General features: G+C 45.3%; 1 protein-coding gene across 3 annotated transcripts in view; it reads left to right on the forward strand.

Moving 5' to 3' along the window:
- LOC122806267 (SRSF protein kinase 1-like) overlaps positions 1–19,182 on the forward strand; it is a 1,654,485-nt gene that overhangs the window by 1,133,768 nt on the left and 501,535 nt on the right. For all 3 annotated transcript variants that reach the window (XM_044076540.1, XM_044076542.1, XM_044076541.1), the window contains exon 9: positions 18,892–19,129. In XM_044076540.1, coding sequence (XP_043932475.1) covers positions 18,892–19,129 — 238 coding nt within the window. The remainder of the gene's footprint in view (positions 1–18,891; positions 19,130–19,182) is intronic.

Below are 19,182 nucleotides of genomic sequence, written 5' to 3' on the forward strand. Positions count from 1 at the left end.
AGAAGGCATGCTTGCCTTTAAGGAGCAGACTGTGCCAGACCATGTCGCATCAAAGTTATTAGACGCTCCTTTGAACAAGGGCAATCTGTTTGGCACCAGAGCAGAAGAGGTCTTTAAAGATGGAAGAAAAAGCTAAATCTATGCAGGCAGGCAAAGAATTCTTACAAGTACAGCCTCCTAGATTCAGTAGGCATTGCCTTTCGAAACATTGGTCCTTTCCAGCCCTCCCAAAGCCATCTCAAACTAGACCCAAGGGGAGCAGACCCCACAGACTACAATCTCAGGGTATGCAGAGATCTAAGCAATGGAGTGCCTCCACCTCCAAAGCAGGGAGTGCTAAGCCACCCCCTTACAGAAAGAATACGCAATGACGTCTCTACTCCACTCCCCACCTCTGCCCAACTACTGGTGCCTCTAGGAGGAAAACTTGCCCTTCATGCAGAAAACTGGATGTCCATCACCAAAGACCAATGGATTCTCAACTTTGTATCCCAGGTGTACAAATTTTACTTCCACACTCTGCCAACCCCAGAAGGGTTTCCAGACCTTCCGCCAAACCAGTGGGCAGAGGCACAAAACCCAGTTCTGTACCTGCTCTCTATCAGGGCAATTCAACCTGTTCCTGTGGAACAGATAGGTCAAGGATTCTATTCCATACTTTTCCTGGTACTCAGAAAAGAGGGCTGTTGGCGCCCAATCCTAGATCTTTCGATTCTCAACACCTTACTGCTGGTACCAAAATTCAAAATGCTCACCCTGCAGCAGCTTCTACCTATGCTAGCCAAAGATGCCTGGTTAGTCACCCTAGACTTAAAAGAAGCCACCCTAGACTTAAAAGAAGCCTATCTGCACATCCCTATAAGGGAGTCATGCAGGAAATGGCTACGTTTCAGGGCAGGATCTATGCATTATCAGCTCTCTGCACTTCCGTTTGGCTTATCCACTGCTCCCAGAGTATTCGCAAAATGCCTAGCTCCAGCCATTGCTTACTGCAGGCAGAGAAGTATTCAGATTTACCCGTACTTGGACGACTGTCTGATTCAGGCAAAATGTCAGAAAATGCTGTTGCAGCACCTGACATTTGTAAAAAACCTAACATCCCTGGGGTACACCATCAACGAAAATAAATCAAAACTAGTCCCCAGTCAAAAGATTGTATTCCTGGGAGCAAGCTTTGATACAGCATCCCAGATGGCTTTCCTCACTTCAGAAAAACAAGCCTATCTGACAGACTATTTTACTCAAATGGCCACCAGAACCCAACTATCTGCAATGAAAATCCTGCAATCCCTAGGGTTCATGGCCTAATGCATCCTATTAATTCCATATGCCAGACTGCATATGAGGAAACTTCAATGGTACTTAAAAAGTCTTTGGTGCCAGCATTCTCAGGACCTGGAAACCATCATTCCAATCATACCCTGTATAAGGACAGAGTTTCTTTGGTGGGCAACAGCATGCAACCACAACAAAGGACTGCCCTTTCCTCAACCCCACGCCACCCAGACCCTAACCACAGATGCATCAGATTATGCCTGGGGAAGCACACATGGACGGCAGGTGCATTCAAGGCCACTGGAGCCCAAGTCAAATTAATCTGCACATCAACCAAAAAGAGATGCTAGCTGTGCAGCACGCTCTGCCAGCTTTCAGATTCCAACTCTCACCAGAACACTTGCTAATAAAAACAGACAACATCACAGTTATGTAGTACATCAACAAGCAGGGGAAAACCCACTCTGCAGGCTAGCCATGGCCCTGTGGAACACTGCCTGGGACATGCAAGTCCATCTGCAAGCTCACTTCCTGCCAGGCAAACAAAACTCAATGGCAGACGACTTAAGCAGAAATCTCCTAGACCCACACGAGTGGCAATTAGAGCCCAGCACCTTCAACCTTCTGATTCAGAAATGGGGGACCCCAGAGGTGGATCTCTTTGCCTCCCCCTGCAATCACCAGCTCAGAAAATTCTGCACCAGGAATCCTCACAGCAGGGCCTGGAAAGTGGATGCCCTATCTTTTCAGTGGGTAAATCTCTGTCTATGCCTTTCCCCCTCTGCCCCTTCTCTCAAAAATATTACTCAAGATAAGACAGGACAGACCAAGAACAATTCTGATTGCCCTGCACTGGCCACGCCAGCCATGGTACCCACTCCTGCACAGCCTGTCACTGGTGCCACCTACACCCAGTCCTGCTCTCTCAGCAGGGAGGACAAATTTTGCATCCGCAACTGCAAAACCTAAATCTTGCAGCCTGGCTTATTCCTTTAATTCTCCCCCAGCAACCCTAAGCAAGCAGGTGCTGGATGTCAACTTGAAGCCAGAAGGCCCAGTACAAGAAAATCCTATGCTAAGTGGAAAAGGTACTGCTCCTGGATTCAATCTAAAGGAGTGGACACAACTTTGCACTCCCTGCCTCTAATCCTGGATTACTTAGCAGATCTACTCCACAGAGGCCTGTCCTCCTCCTCCATTAAGATACATACCTCAGCCATTTCGGCTCATTACAACACTGAGCCACCCCTCTTCTCGCACCCTCTTATCAAACAGTTCCTAAGAGGGGTAAACAACCTAAGGCTGCCAAGAAGACTAGCCACCCCTGCTTGGGACTTTAACTTTGTACTGGAAAAGCTCATGCTTCCCCCCTTTGAACCTGCAGCGTCAGCAGAGTTAACAATTTCTCTCTCGGAAAACAACCTTGCTTCTGGCCATCACTTCAGCTAGAAGCGTGTCTGAGCTACAAGCACTTATGGCTGTGGGAACCCTTCATTATTTTCCATGCTGACAGGGTTTCCCTCAGGACTAACCCTTCCTTTATGCCTAAAGTGGTGTCCAGTGTGGCTCTCAACCAGTCCATCCATTTGCCAACTTTCTTCCCTAATCCTCAGAATAAAGGGGAAAGGATCCTGCACTTGGACGTGCACAGACACCTCAGATTCTACCGTGATAGGGCTAAGCCCTTCAGAACATGTGACCAGTTACTAGTCAGCTTTGCAACAGGGGCAGATGGCAAGGCCGTTTCAAAACAATTAATTTCCAAATGGATAGAACACTGCATCCATTTCTGCTACAAGCACCATGGGAAACCAACCTCTCAGGGGGTCAGAACACATTCCACTAGGGCAACATCTACCTCTGCAACATTTCTCAGAGGAGTCCCTACCAGGGACATCCTGGAAGCTGCTACCTGGAGTTCTGTACACACCTTCACCAAGCATTACCACCTGCCTATCTTTTCCAAATCTAGGGAGGGTTTTGCAGCAGCAGTCCTGCAAGGCATACTAGCCAGTCCTAACTCTTCTTGACTGCCTCCCCCCTTCTTCAGCTTTGGGACTCCACCCAAGTGTGATGACTGCAACAGTGAAACACGAAGAACACAGTACAGATGTTCATCGTGTTACACTGCTGCAGTCATTACACTTGGGTTATCCTGCCGTCAGGCGGTCCTGCAGTTGGCCTGAGTTCCAAAGTCTTGGTCCGACGTCGGTTGCTGTCGCTTCTTCCCTGACGTCAGTGCGCCAGGGGTATATAAGATGCACCCGACACCATTTTCTTCAGTTTTTCTTGCCGCGCGGTGCCCGAAGCAGAAGCAGTTCACAAGTGCTGGTCGGCCGACTCCTGAGATTTTCGAAGTCGAATTTCAGATCCGAAGTCTTCAATAAAGCTAAGTACTCCATTGGGGAAACTTTTTTCTTGCCTCAGACCGATGTCAGTGTATTTCTTGTGGGAAGCAAATACCTCATAAGGACTTCCACTCTTACTGTATTCCATGCCTAGGCCCTGATCACGATGTCACTAGTTGTCGGTTTTGTGCTAGATTTAACAAACGCACTATAAAAAGACGTTTTGATTTTGCTTTGCACTACTTTGGCCGAAGGTTCAGTTATACGATGCCGTCGGATCAGCCGACAATCTCAATACCGAAAAAAAGCAGAGACAAGGATAAAGACAGGCATCCGAGGTCCAAAACTGACGACGAAACCCCTTCTAGACCACTCGCCGGTTTGCCGGTTCTCAGTGAGGCGCTTTCGCAGCCCCTGACACCCACTACCTCAGAGCCACAGGCCGCTTCCGACTCCCACGTGGAGACATCTAGGCCTCTGGAAACTCAAGGTATTGGGCCTACGGAAACTAATCCCTCAGATGAGTCCGGAGCCGCTGAGCAGGCATCGGCTTATGAGGGTGTTTTCAGACCTTCACAACTTACCATTAAGACAACAGCCAAGACAAAGGTATCATTAAAGACAAAGAAACAAGTACAGCATTCTCCTAGACAGTCCTCCATGCCTAAGAAACAGATGCTCAAAATGGCCGAAGACCTCATTACTCTAATCAGGGATTCCCATCCCCCTCCTGAGAAAAGGCCTAGGCAGGATACAGACTATGACTCCTCTGATCAGGTTTCCATTTCCTCTGATTCCTCTTCAGACCAGGAATACTCTCTACCCCCCTATGAGGACTCTAATGCTGAAGAATCTATCCCTTCACCCTCTCCTGCTGAGGATTATTCTTTTGGGGAAACTTTACATACCATGAGGGAGCATTTCCATTGGGAAAGTCAGGATTACTCAGAATCCAAGAAAAGGCTCAGGGATTTCCTCTTATTGCCTCAGCACAGGCCCCTGGCTATTCCGCCTGTGCTAGACATTGTAGATGATTTGTTCTCTGAATCCAGTTTATCTCCTTTTTGCCCCCTGCTCCAGCCAAGCCAGATAGGTATTACAGAGTCCCTGACTGTCACAAGTTTCTTTACAAAAACCCTTCTGCTGATCCAGAAACTATTTCCCAGGGTCCAAAAGGGGGTTAAGGCTTCCATTGCAAAAAATCCAGTACCCTCTGACAGAGATTCCAGAACTTTGGATAGATGGGGGAAGAAAGTATACACTTCTGCAACTTTAGCAGTAAGAGCTTTAAATTGCCAGTTTCACATGCTTAAATACCAACAATATTTAATGGCTCAGTTAAAACAGAAAATGCTTGCAAGCTGAGAAGCTCCTGATTGTAAAGAATTGCAGGATTTATTGCATGCAGTTGAACAGGTGGGAAAACATACTCTGCAACGTGGTTTTGATTCCTTAGAGGCCTCTTGTAGAGCCGCAGTTATAGGTTCTGTGATTTGAAGACATGCTTGGTTAAAAGAACAAAGTTTACCTGATCATGTTAAGGCAAAATTATTGGATGCTCCTTTACAGAAGTTATAACTTGGACTGATTTCTCAGATCTAGCTCTGTTGAAACTGTCTTGTGTGTGTGTCTGAAGCTCTGCACTAGTTGTTAAACTGCTCTGAAATTCCTTTAAGTGTTAATTAGCTTGGGGGGTTTTCTGATAACATTAAAACCTGTGTTGGTTACATCTCTGGTAATCATTTTAAGTAGAGTTGCTTGCTACTGAGATTTGTCTGCATACATCAACTGGACATAAGCTGATTTAAGTATATTTCCTTCATTTTATTGTGGTTGTTATAACTTGGACTGATTTCTCAGATCTAGCCCCCCTCCCTGTTCTTGGATGTAGTTTAAATTTGGTGGCTTTTGCAGTGGCCGCCCCACTGTAGATTTGATCTAGGACACTCCCCCAGTCCCTTCTCTTTACCGCATTCTCTCTAATAAACCCTTTCTGCACTTGCTTTTAGTCCTTTTTAATTTAATTACATTTTTTTCATACTGTGTGTGGACTAATATTGCTACATACTCAAGTGTGCCAGCTTGCACTGCATGTGAATTGTTTTTATAGCATTTACTGTCTGTTTTTTTCCTTGTCGCTGTAAAAAAAAAAAAAAATCTCTTGTTTTCCCGCCTTACTGAACTAGAGTAGTCCAGTTTCAGAGTTGCTGATCCCTGGGCTTTGTTTTTAGTTCCTGTTACTGATCCATTGCCTTATTAGGAGGGAGGGAAGTTTCTTTGCTTACCAGTGGGAGTGGGAAGCACTGAGCTGCCTTTTTGTCCGATTTGGTGAAGTTTCAGCCAGAAACTAGTAGTTCATTGGTCGTTTTGGGCCAATTCCTAGCTCCTTTCAGCCCCCTGCTATAAAACACGCTAAACACGTTTCCCAGCTTGTACCAACTCAGCACAGATCCTCGTGGTGGCCTGCAGAGTGATCCAAGCAGCAGAGAGCTAAAAGAGTGACTTTCTACCAGATATAAGTATTTTATGTGGCTTTCCCACTGTTATTAAGCTAGCGACTGCATTTCGCCTGTTTTACTGCTACTTTAAGTGATTTCTGCATTTTACACTGTTTATTGCACTTTAAGTTACTAATTGTTGCAAATTGTTTCTGTAGGCTACACACTAAAGTGCTAGCCGATTTACAGCATTTATAGCATTTACTGTCTGTTTTTTCCTTGTCTCTGTAAAAAAAAAAAATCTCTTGTTTTCCGCCTTACTGAACTAGAGTAGTCCAGTTTCAGAGTTGCTGATCCCTGGGCTTTGTTTTTAGTTCCTGTTACTGATCCATTGCCTTATTAGGAAGGAGGGAAGTTTCTTTGCTTACCAGTGGGAGTGGGAAGCACTGAGCGGCCTTTTTGTCTGATTTGGTGAAGTTTCAGCCAGAAACTAGTAGTCCATTGGTAATTTTGGGCCAATTCCTAGCTCCCTTCAGCCCCCTGCTATAAAACACGCTAAACGCGCGTAAGCTGATTTAGTGAGTTACCACTGTTGCACACAAGAGCAGCGGCGGTTAAACAAGGTTTAACTGTTTGGGCCATCTAAATTCCACTCTTCCAATTTTCCCTTAAAACTACCTTCCTCGAGCTGTACTGCTGATCTAACCAGCATATCCTATAACTGAAAAGTTCATCTCTACTTGATTCCCAAGTAGACTATTCTCTATCTGTAAAGCCTAGCACTTACTCCTACAGTACTTGCACCTTGATAAAGCACTCTTATTATAGATAGTACCCCACCAGCCTAAAACCCACTTCCCCCGGAGTCCTTTGAAAGTCTCTTTATCTACTACTTCTAGTATGTCGAGGGATCAGTTGCTAGTGTCCTCTCCAGCTCAACTGGTGAACCTGGGAATATTGAGGCAATGTTACAACTGCCTCATGTACACAGACAATCCTCTCCTTCTCCCACAAAACACAAATACATGCGAGAGATGCAACTATACGGCCAAACTGGAGGCTGAGCTCTCTCAACATAGGACTGGCAAGACCAGACAGGAGGAGAAGGTAACCACACACAATACATACCCAGTCACACATGGTACCATCACAACTTCAAATCATACACATACTCACACAAAGACATACTCGAGGCTCTGATCAAAAATTTACCAAAACAGCAGAGGCCACCAAAGCAGACACCCAAACAACTACCACCTCACGACCCAACACATGCAACACATAGACCACACAGTCAGAGTGTCAAACAGTCACAGCCCTTAAGGCCAAACAAAATGCCAGACACACTTGTCATTGGTGATTCCATAGTCAGACACACTGACGTCCCGCTCACCAGACTGAGTAAAGAGAAGGTCACAGTAAGCTGCCTGTCGGGCGCTAGAATCCGCCACATAACGCAAGCACTCAGGTCTCTCAACAGCAGGTACAAGTACGACTCAAATTGTCCACGCTGGTGTCAATGACCTGAGACGTACCTCCTTGGACTACATGAAAAGGGACATCGAGGAGCTCTCTGATTATGTAGCCCAGGCAGGTATGACCCTGACCTTGAGCAGTATCCTACCTTCACCTAGAATGATGCCACAATACAGTGATAAGATGATCAGCTTTAATAATTGGCTTAAATTCTGGTGTCATTCAAAGGGGATCCAATGTCTGTCTGCCTGGGATGACATGCTGGACAAGCCACGCTGCTTCGCAAGGGACGGCTTGCACCTGTCACCCGTGGGCTTCCGGATATTGGCAAAGGCTCTTGCCACCCCATAGTGCCTTTTTTAGGCAAGGCTCAAATTCTAAACCTACCACCCTAGAACACCAAAAGGAAAAAACTAAGGGTAATGCTGCTCAATGCCAGAAGTCTCAATCTCAAGATGCACGACTCGAGGCCCTTCTCAATATGGAGAACATCGATGTCTGTGCTGTGACAGAAACCTGGTTCAAGGCTCCTGAGAGCACCCCAGCACTAACAGGTTTCACCTCATATCATGCGTTCCGGCCCCAAAATCCGGACAACACCAAGAAAGGAGGGGGGGTGTCCATATTCATAAAGGACACCCACACCTCAAGGTTGGTGGCAACGACGATGCATCGGAGACCATCCAGGTGCAATTAACCATAGGCAAGACTGCTCTGCAATTTGTAGCATGTTACAGGCCACCCTCTCAAACTCAGGAACCTCACATGGCCTTCCTGAAAACATTGGAGGGGCTAAATGTATCTCCAAACACCATCATACTAGGTGACTTCAACTACCCTAATATAGACTGGGAACACTACTCAAGCCCGAACACTCTAACCCAAAGATTCCTGGAGTTCATAAACTCAAATGCCATGGAACAACTAGTCACCATCCCCACAAGAGGAGAAAACATACTTGATCTCATCATCACGAACATGGGATCAAAATGTTCAACACCGGAAGTATACCCCTCACTGGTGAGATCAGATCATAAACTAATCTCGCTGGAGGTCCTCATCCCGCCCCCACCTGAAACAAAAAAGACCACAGTGAAAAACTTCTCAAAACCGATTTCACACTTCTAAAAACTAGTGTGGTCTCCTTTAAGGCCCCTGAGCCAGTGGTAAACATTACTCAAACTGCTGAATCACTTACAAATGCCTTCTACCAGCACCTACAGGACTGCATGGATCAGGCAATCCCAAACAAAACTAAGACTCTCTGTACCAAAGGCAAGCGTCCAGTCTGGTGGACCCCAGCCATAAACAAGCTCTACAACAAAAGGAGGAAGCTACTACAAGATAGAGCAAAATCCTTGAAAGGTAAGACACCTTTGATCATTATAAGTAAAAAACTAAGAGCTCTCATAAAATCATCCAAGGCAAATTTTGAGAGAAAAATCGCCAAGGACTCTAAAGAGAATCATAAGGCCTTCTTTAGCTATGTTAGAAACCTAGGAGGAAACTCCCAGATATGCTCAAAATTAGTTCAAAATGATGTGAAAATTACTGAACCTACACACATTGCCAACATACTGGCTGACAGGTTCAGTGCAAACTTCTCCCTCCCCAAAAGGAGAGATATCTATTCCAGAGGATTGTAGCCCCCCAAACATCTCCAACGCCCAGGTGAGAACTGCCCTCACTAAGGCAAAAACACAGCATCCATGGGACCGGATGGTGTCCCCGGCTGTGTGCTTCATGAACTCAACGAGGAATTAAACCCACAGTTAGGACAGCTGTTTAATCTTAGCCTCACCTCAGGATACACCCAAGGAGTGGCGACATGCACTGTGGTCCCACTTCATAAGGGCGGTGCCTCCACAGACCCTGGAAATTACCACCCCATTAGCTTGACAAGCCTTATCTGCAAAGCCATGGAGAGGATCATAATGGAACTCATAAATAAAGACATAGGGAACTTGCAGACTTTGGATCCAACCCAGTTTGGCTTTGTCAAAGGCAGATCCTGCCTCTTAAACTTGGTTGACTTTTTGAGACAGTCACCAAGGCCATTGATGAGGGAAAAGGCAGTCCATACAGCCTACCTCGACCTGGCAAAGGCCTTCGACACAATACCCCACTCAGGTATCATCGAAAAACTCATCAGCTTGAATGTAAACCCATACATCACAAGATGGGTTGCAAACTGGCTAAGTGACAGAACCCACAGGGTCAGAGTTGCTGGAGCCATGTCAGACTCAAAGCCTGTCACAAGTGGTGTCCCACAGGGCTCAGTCCTGGGTCCACTCTTGTTCGGCATCTACTTTTCTGAAGTACAAGCAAACACAGGAGGGTTATGGCTGACAAAGTTTGCAGATGACTGCAAACTGGGCGCCATAGTCGAAAACACATCTGACACAGATATCCTCCAGAAGGGCCTCACAGAAATGGATAACTGGCGCCAGAGCCATGGCCTGAAGTTAAACGCCAAAAAATGCATAGTCATACCCTTCGTAAAAAACAAGGTTACCCCTAGCTACCATATAGGTGGCAATCCACTGAGCACAGAAAAAGTCACCAGAGATCTGGGGACCCAGGTTGACAGTAGCCTGTCGTTTGACACTCATGTTGCTAAAGTAGTTAGGAAAACCTTCTATATCACCCACCTGATCATGAAGGGATTCACATCTAGATCAAGGGAGGTCATCGTCCCCCTGTACTCATCACTCATTAGACCTATGATTGAGTACAATGCCCTGTTCGGAATGTATCTGACCAGACACCTGCTGCAGCTTGAAAGGCCCCAAAAGTTCCTCACCAAAAGGATAAAGGGTCTCAAAAATATGTCTTATGCTGCCCGACTGAAAGAACTCCAGCTCTATTCAGTCTCATACCGCTTGCTCAGAGGTGACCTGTGCCTGACATATAAGGCCATGTCAAACCCAGATTTGATGAATATGCTTCACCTCAAAAAATCTAGATCCCTCAGAACCACAAGGGCAAGAGACTTAAACCTTGACACGGTTATAAATAGAACGTGCTGGAGGGACAGATTCATCACCCAGAGACTCCCTATGCTGTGGAGCAAAATCCCGGTACATGTGAGGCAGAGCACCTCTCTGGCCTTGTTCAAGAGGAATCTTGACCAATGGATGGGAGATTGCAGATATACCCCAGGGATTACTTCAGTGTCACTGCTTGACAGAGGCACAGCAAAATGATAGGCATAGTTTTTATTCAAACTAAAGGGGTGGCGAAAGCCACATAACTATGGGCTAGGCTTATAAATGCCCTTGGGCAGATAGCCTAGTATGAACCTATGAACCTATGATAGTTATTTGGTGTTAAGGCAGAAGAGGTGTTAAAGAAATGGAGGATAAAGCTAAATCTATGCAAACAGTCAAGGATTTCTTACAGGTACAGCCACCTCAGTTTAGCAGAAATTGGCCAACAAAGAATTGGTCCTTTCCAGTGTCAGACAGACCACAGAGAGGCAGATACAGACGCCCAAGGGGTAAATCTCAACCCCAAGGCTCAGACAGAGTGACAGTGGGGCACCTCAACCCCAAAAGGTGGTGAGGACAAGTCTCAACCTTACAGGAAACAGTCACAATGACTTTCCCCTTCGTACGCCAAGCACGACCCTTTTGGAAGCCCCCTTAGAGGGAAAACTAGCACTTCTTTCTTAAAACTGGCAAATAATCACCCAAGACAAATGGGTCCTGAATATTGTGTCTCAAGGTTACAGATTCCAAGGCTAAAAGGAATGCCAGTCCTGCCACAAAACCAATGGGCAGAGGCACAAAAACAAATTTCAGCCCTCATGGACATGAGAGCTATTCAAAAAGTACCACAACAAGAACAAGGACAAGGATTTTACTCAAGACTCTTCCTGGTCCCCAGAAAGGACAAGGCCTGGAGGCCCATACTAGATCTTTCAATTCTGAATACTTACCTGGATATTCCAAAATTCAAAATGTTGACATTACAGCAGCTTCTACCCATGCTGGGCAAGAAGGCTTGGCTTGTTACTCTGGACCTCAAAGAGGCATACCTGCATGTCCCTATCAGACAAAATTGCAGAATATGCCTCAGATTCAAAGCTGGTACAATGCACTACCAATTCTCTGCACTGCCCTTTGGCTTATCTACTGCGCCCAGGGTCTTCACAAAGTGCCTGGCAACAGTAATTGCATTTTGCAGACAAAAAGGAATTCAAATATATCCATACCTGGACGACTGCCTCATTCAAGCAGACACAAAGGACATTCTTCTACAGCATCTGGTGTTTGTAAAAAGGTTGCTAATTTCTCTGGGGTACACAGTAAACGAAAAGAAGTCAAAACTAGTGCACTTGCAACAGGTTATATTCCTGGATGCCAGCTTAAATACAACGGCCCAGATGGCTTTCCTCACGCCAGACAAACAAGTTCAACTAACTCAATATTTTCAATTGCTGGCAAGAAAGTTCCGTCTCCCTGCAAGAAAAATTCTGCAGGCCCTGGGATTCATGGCATCCTGCATACTACTAATACCATATGCCAGACTGCATATGAGGAAATTACAATGGTACCTGAAAAGTGTTTGGACTCAACACTCTCACAGTTTAGAAGCAGTAATACCAGTGATTCCCTGCCTACAACAGGAGTTTCGATGGTGGGCACAGGCATGTCACCTAAACAAAGGTCAGCCTTTTACCCAACCCACAGCCAGGCAAACTCTTAACAACAGATGCTTCGGATTACGCCTGGGGAGCACACATGGCAGGAAAATGTATTCAGGGCAAGTGGACCACAGACCAGATGCATCTTCACATCAATCAAAAAGAGATGGTTGCTGTTCAAAATGCCCTAACAGCTTTCAAGGACCTTCTACATCCAGGGCAATTATTACTAAAGACAGACAACACCACAGTAATGTGGTACATAAACAAGCAAGGGGGCACTCATTCTTATCGCCTATGCAGGCAAGCCATGACCTTGTGGAACACAGCTCTATCATATCAAGTTCACCTGCAAGCACAATTCCTGCCAGGTAAGAAAAATACTCTGGCAGACGATCTAAGCAGAAATATCATGGACCCCCACGAATGGAAATTGAATCCACAAATCTTCAGCATGGTAATGCAAAAATGGGGATGCCCAGACATAGATCTTTTTGCTTCCCCACTGAATTGCCAACTGCAAAAATTCTGCACAAGGACTTATCACAAACAAGCATGGAAAGTGGATGCTCTTCTGTTCAGCTGGAAAAACCTAAAAGTTTATGCCTTCCCGCCACTGCCTCTCCTTTCAAAGGTACTCCTAAAAGCCAGACAAGAAAAACCACAGATGATCCTGATTGCTCCAGACTGGCCACGCCAGCACTAGTACCCTATCTTAAGGAACTTGGCTCAAGGCCCACCATGGATTTTGCCTCAAATTCCACACCTTCTGACTCAACAAAATCAGATCCTGCACGGTCAGCTCAAAACCCTAAACCTGGCTGCATGGCACATACATTAGTCAAACAGGCAACACCTCTCTCTAAAGCTGTTATGGATGTCATTTTGGAGGCCAGGAGGCCTAGCACCAGGAAAGCTTACTCAGAAAAATGGAAGAGATTCTGCGCTTGGAACCAGGCTCAAAACCTTGACCCTCTTGTTCCAAACATTCCTCAGATTTTACAGTACTTAACTGAGATGCTGGACAGAGGCCTATCCTTCTCATCAATTAAGATCCACGCCTCAGCCATTTCAGCACATTACAACACGGATCCTCTTTTATTCTCTCATCCCTTGCTAAAGCAGTACCTCAGAGGGGCTAAAAACATAAGACCGCCCCGGAGACCACCAACTTGGGACCTCAACTTAATTTTGGAAAAACTGACCTTACCACCTTTTGAGCCAGCCAATACAGCCGATCTAAAATTTTTATCATGGAAAACAGCTCTGCTCCTGGCAGTAACTCAGAGCTACAGGCATTAATGGCAGTGGAACCTTTTATAATTTTTTATCAGGACAGGGTATCTTTAAGGGCAAACCCTACCTTTATGCCAAAGGTGGTATCTAGTGTGGCTCTTAACCAAACCATCCATTTGCCAACTTTTTATCCAAATCCCCAGAATAAAGGGGAGAAACTTCTGCATTCTTTGGACATACACATGTAGCTGCGCTTCTACTTGGACAAAACAAAGGCTTTCAGGAAAACTGAGCAACTGTTTGTAGTATATGCTGCAGGATCACAGGGCAAGGCTATCTCAAAGCAGACTATATATCCAAATGGATAGGACACTGTATTCGGTACTGCTGCATACACCATGAAAAATCAGTCCCAAATAACATTAGGCCACATTCCACCAGGGCAACAGCTACTTCAACAGCCTTTCTCAGAGGAGTATCTACCAAGGAAATTTTGGAGGCTGCAACTTGGAGTTCAGTGCACACCTTTACCAAGCGTTACCACTTGCCTCTTTACTCTAAATCCAGAGCAGGTTTTGCCACTGCAGTTCTGCAGGGCCTCATAGCCAAGCCTAACTCTTTATAGACCAGCCACCCAACCTCAGCTTTGGGATTCTACCCAAGTGTAATGACTGCAGCAGTGTAACACAATGATCATAGCACAGTTTTGTACCTACCATAAATATAGATGTTCTAGTGTTCACACTGCTGCAGTCCAGGTTACCTTCTTTCCATCCCCTCTGAATTAGCTGAACTTATCTATACCTTTCTACCATATACAACCTTTGGGGTGTATTTGCTGGTAACTGAAGCTATTGTTTTTATTTTATATGTATATTTTTGCTTGGCAATATGTATTGCCTTCCTACTTGGGGGCACCTGACATCTGGGGCAAGAAAAACTGAAGAAAATGGAGTCGGGTGCATCTTGTATACCCCTGGCGCACTGACGTCTGGGAAGAAGCGACAGCAACCGACGCCGGACCAAGACTTTGGAACTCAGGCCAACTGCGGGACCGCCTGACGGCAGGATAACCCAAGTGTAATGACTGCAGCAGTGTGAACACTCTAACATCTACATTTATGGTAGGTGCAAAACTGTACTTCGTGTACACTTACCGTAAATGTAGATGTTCGAGTGCATTCACTGTTGCAGTCCTGGTTTCTCTCACTCCAGCCCCCTGGTTTCTCTCTCTCTCCTCTCTGTGGCTATTACTCACCCCTTTCAGGGGTATTGCTGTTTACTTTTTACTGGTGGTGTTTTCCCCATCATAACTTAGCTTCCTGTTTGGGGGCTCCTGACATTTGTGGCAAGAAAAACTGATGTAATGGCATAGGCTGCCTGTTTTTATATCCCTGACGACCTGACGTCAGTCCTGGAGCGATAGCATCCAACGCAGAAATACTAAGTCTCTGGTATTCGGGCCAACGGAGGGCTACCTGCAGGCAGATAACCCAAGCGTGATGACTGCAACAGTGATTACACTCGAACATCTACATTTATGGTAAGTGTACACAACTGCACTTTCCTCAACCAGTTAGAATTGCTACTGTAAAATTGTCTGAGCCCCAGTTAAGCTTGGCTTAAAAATAATAAAAAAAAAAAAAACTGCCAAAAAGAAATACCCCCACACGCATAATACGCTACGCTTTGTCATCCATCTACAATTCAAATTCATATAATCCAGTATCACAACACACACAAAAATGCTTGCACTAATTTTCATAGTCATGTCTTGCTGAAGATTTAACTTATTTAACAAAATAAATACAGAAAAGACAGAAGCTTTAACTAGTTGAAACAGCTTTTAAAAAGTTTTTTTTTCTGCAGGGGATTCCTTTTCTTGTTTTTGATTTGGTGTTTGGAATTTGGGGACCACCCCCTGCAGAGGTGGTGTAATAGCTTTGTCCTGCATTTGATTTTGTCAGTGCTATTTTAGGTAATTTCATTTTTTTTTAAGTGGTACTTGACTTGTGTGTTAAATGATAGCAAGCTACTGCAGCCTGCCTTTCTGTAGGGTCAGTGTTCCAGTTGGAAATTTTGTATGCCAGCTCTTTCCATTAATCAAAAGAGCTGGGAGCTTTTGATTTAAGAAGGTGTGATCAGCAGCTTAGTTTTCTGGGCCATCCAACAAGTGCCAGAGCAAGAGCGGGGACAAGGATTTTACTCAAGACTGTTCTTGGTACGCAGAAAGGACAAGGCCTGGAGGCCAATACTGGACCTATCGATTCTGAATACATTCCTGGATATACCAAAATTAAAAATGTTGACTTTACAGCAGCTACTGCCCATGCTGTGCAAGAACACTTGGCTTGTAAATTTAGACCTAAAAGAGGCATACCTGCATGTCCCAGTCAGACAAATATGCAGAAGATACCTCAGATTCGAGGCTGGCTCAATGCATTACCAATTATCTGCACTGCCCTTTGGCTTATCTACTGCACCCAGGGTCTTTACAAAGTGCTTGGCACCAGTAATTGCATTCTGCAGACAGAGAGGAATACAAATATATCCTTACTTGGACGACTGTCTAATTCAAGCAGGGAACAAGGACATCCTTCTACAGCATCTGGCATTTGTGAAAAAACTTCTAACATGTCTAGGATACACAGTCAACGAAAAGAAATCAAAACTAGTACCCACTCAAGAGATAATATTCCTGGGTGCAAGCTTAAATAAAACTGCCCAGATGGCTTATCTCACACCAGACAAACAAAGACAATTGACTACCTACTTTAAAATGTTAGCAACAAAGGCCCAGTTATCTGCAAGAAAAATTCTGCAGGCTTTGGGCTTCATGGCATCCTGCATCCTACTAATTCCATTCGCAAAACTGCATATGAGGAAACTTCAGTGGTACCTAAAAAGTGTTTGGACTCCACATTGCCACAGCCTGGAAACTATAATTACTCTCATTCCCTGCCTGCAACAGGAGTTGCGATGGTGGGCAAAGGCTTGTCACCAAAACAAGGGACAGCCATTCACATTACCCCCAGCCAGGCAAACACTAACAACGGATGAGTCGGATTATGCCTGGAGGGGCCCCACATGGCAGGAAAATGCATTCAGGGAGCATGGACCCTCAGACCAAATGTATCTACATATCAATCAAAAAGAGATGCTAGCTGTTCAAAATGCCCTGACAGCCTTCAAGGACCTACTTCAACCAGGACAACCACTGATAAAGACAGACAACATCACGGTCATGTGGTATATAAACAAGCAGGAGGCACACATTCTTTCCCCCTTTGCAGACTAGCCATGGCTTTGTGGGACACAGCATTGACTTACCAAGTACATCTGCAGGCACAATTTCTGCCGGGAAGGAAAATACTCTGGCAGACGAACTTTGCAGAAACCTCATGGATCCCCATGAGTGGCAGCTGGATCCACAAGTCTTCAACATGATAACAAGGAAATGGGGATGCACAGACATAGATCTATTTGCCTCCCCTCACAACTACCAACTAAAGAGATTCTGCACAAGGATTTGTCACAGACAAGCATGGAAAGTGGACGCCCTATCCTTCAGCTGGAAAACCTATCAGTATTTGCCTTTCCCCCTCTGCCTCTCCTCCCCAAGGTACTCCTAAAGATTAAACAGGAGAAGCCAAAGATGATACTGATTGCACCAGACTGGCCCCGCCAGCACTGGTACCCAATATTAAGGAGCTTGTCTCAATGCCCAGCTTGAACCCTTCCTCAAGTACCGCACCTACTGTCCCAGCAAAACAATCAGATCCTGCATAGCCAGCTCAAGACTTTAAACATGGCAGCATGGCGGATAATGTAGTTATACAAAACGCACCTCTTAGCAAAGCTGTGATGGATGTCATTTTGGAAGCCAGAAGGCCTAGTACTAGAAAATCTTATGCTGGAAAATGGAAGAGATTCTGTGCTTGGAACCAGGCACAAGGAACAGATACAGCTGTGCCAAATATTCCTCAGATTTTACAATACTTAACTGAGATGCTGGACAAAGGCCTATCTTTCTCCTCTCTTAAAATTCATGCCTCAGCCATTTTGGCTCATTACAATGCAGAGCCACCAATCTTTTCTCATCCCTTATTAAAACAGTACCTCAGAGGAGCCTAAAATTTAAGGCCTCCAAGGAGATCACCAGTGCCTGTATGGGACCTCAACTATGTCTTGGAAAAACACACCCTGCCTCCTTTTGAGTCAGCTGCTACTGCTGATATAAAGTTTTTATCTTGGAAAACAGCTCTGCTTCTAGCAATAACTTCTGCAAGACGAGTTTCAGAGCTACAGGCACTCATGGCTGTGGAGCCTTTATCATTTTTTATCCGGACAGGGTCTCCCTGAGGACAAACCCAACATTTATGCCTAAAGTGGTGTCCAGTGTGGCTCTTAACCAAACCATTCATCTGCCAACTTTTTATCCAAATCCACAGAACAAGAGGGAAAGAATTATGCATTCTTTGGACTTAGACAGCTTAGATTCTACTTGGACCGAACCAAAGTTTTCAGAAAGACATAGCAATTACTAGTGGCATATGCTGCAGGATCATAAGGAAAGGCTCTCTCAAAGCAGAATATTTCAAAATGGATAGCCCACTGCATTCGTTTCTGCTACTTACAACATGGCAAGCCAGTGCCTAAGGGCATTAGGCCACATTCCACCAGAGCTGCAGCCACTTCAGCAGCCTTTCTCAGGGGAGTACCAACCAAGGACATTTTAGAGGCAGCAACTTGGAGTTCAGTGCACACCTTTACAAAGCACTGTCATCTGCCACTCTGTTCTAAATCCAGGGCAGGCTTTGCCACTGCAGTTCTGCAAGGTCTCATAGCCGCTCGTCATGCAGTTTAGCTCCAGCCTCCCAACCATAGCTTTGGGAATCTACCCAAATGTAATGACTGCAACAGTGAAGCACGAAGAACATAGTACAGTTGTGTACACTTACCGTAAATGTAGATGTTCGAGTGTATTCACTGTTGCAGTCCAGGTTACCCACCCGCCATCCCCCTTTTCTTCTGATGGAGCCTATCTTTCCTTCTCTGATTTATACAACCTATGTAGTATATTTGCTTGTAGATGAAGGTAAAGCTTATATTGGTGCATGTATTTATACATATATAAATTTTGGCTACCCTTTTACGGGGCACCTGACATTTGGGGCAAGAAAAACTAAAGAAAATGGCGTGGGCCGCATCTTTTATACCCCTGACGACCTGACGTCAGGGATGGGGCGACAGCAGCCGACGCAGGACCCAGGACTTAGGAATTCAGGCCGACTGAGGGCAACCTGCCAGCAGGATTACCCAAATGTAATGACTGCAACAGTGAATAGACTCGAACATCTACATTTATGGTAAGTGTACACAACTGTACTTTTTTTCAGTACTGAGTGCAGTATGCTTTCATCGTTTCCTTTTCAGTGTTTTATATCCTGGGTTTTCCTCTCTTCTGCAGCAGTCTGGAAAAATGTCCAAGAACAAGAAGAAGAAAATGAAGAAAAAACAGAAGAGGCAGGCTGAGCTGTTAGAGAGGCGAATGCAGGACATAGAGAAGGAGGCAGGCATTCAAGAGAAAGATCAAGGTGGTAATGAAGATGACGAAGAGGAAGAAGGTGTTGAAAGCCAGCAAGTTTCATGCCACACCGAAGAGTTAAAGGAATCTATGTCACAGGACATAGCGGATGAGGAACGTGGTACTAGCCGGCTTAAATTATTTACAGTTGTTTTACTGTAGAGTTATATTGAT

Source organism: Protopterus annectens, chromosome 7.part0 (genome assembly GCF_019279795.1).
Source record: "Protopterus annectens isolate FY-2018-M chromosome 7.part0, PAN1.0, whole genome shotgun sequence".
Taxonomy (NCBI): domain Eukaryota; kingdom Metazoa; phylum Chordata; order Ceratodontiformes; family Protopteridae; genus Protopterus; species Protopterus annectens.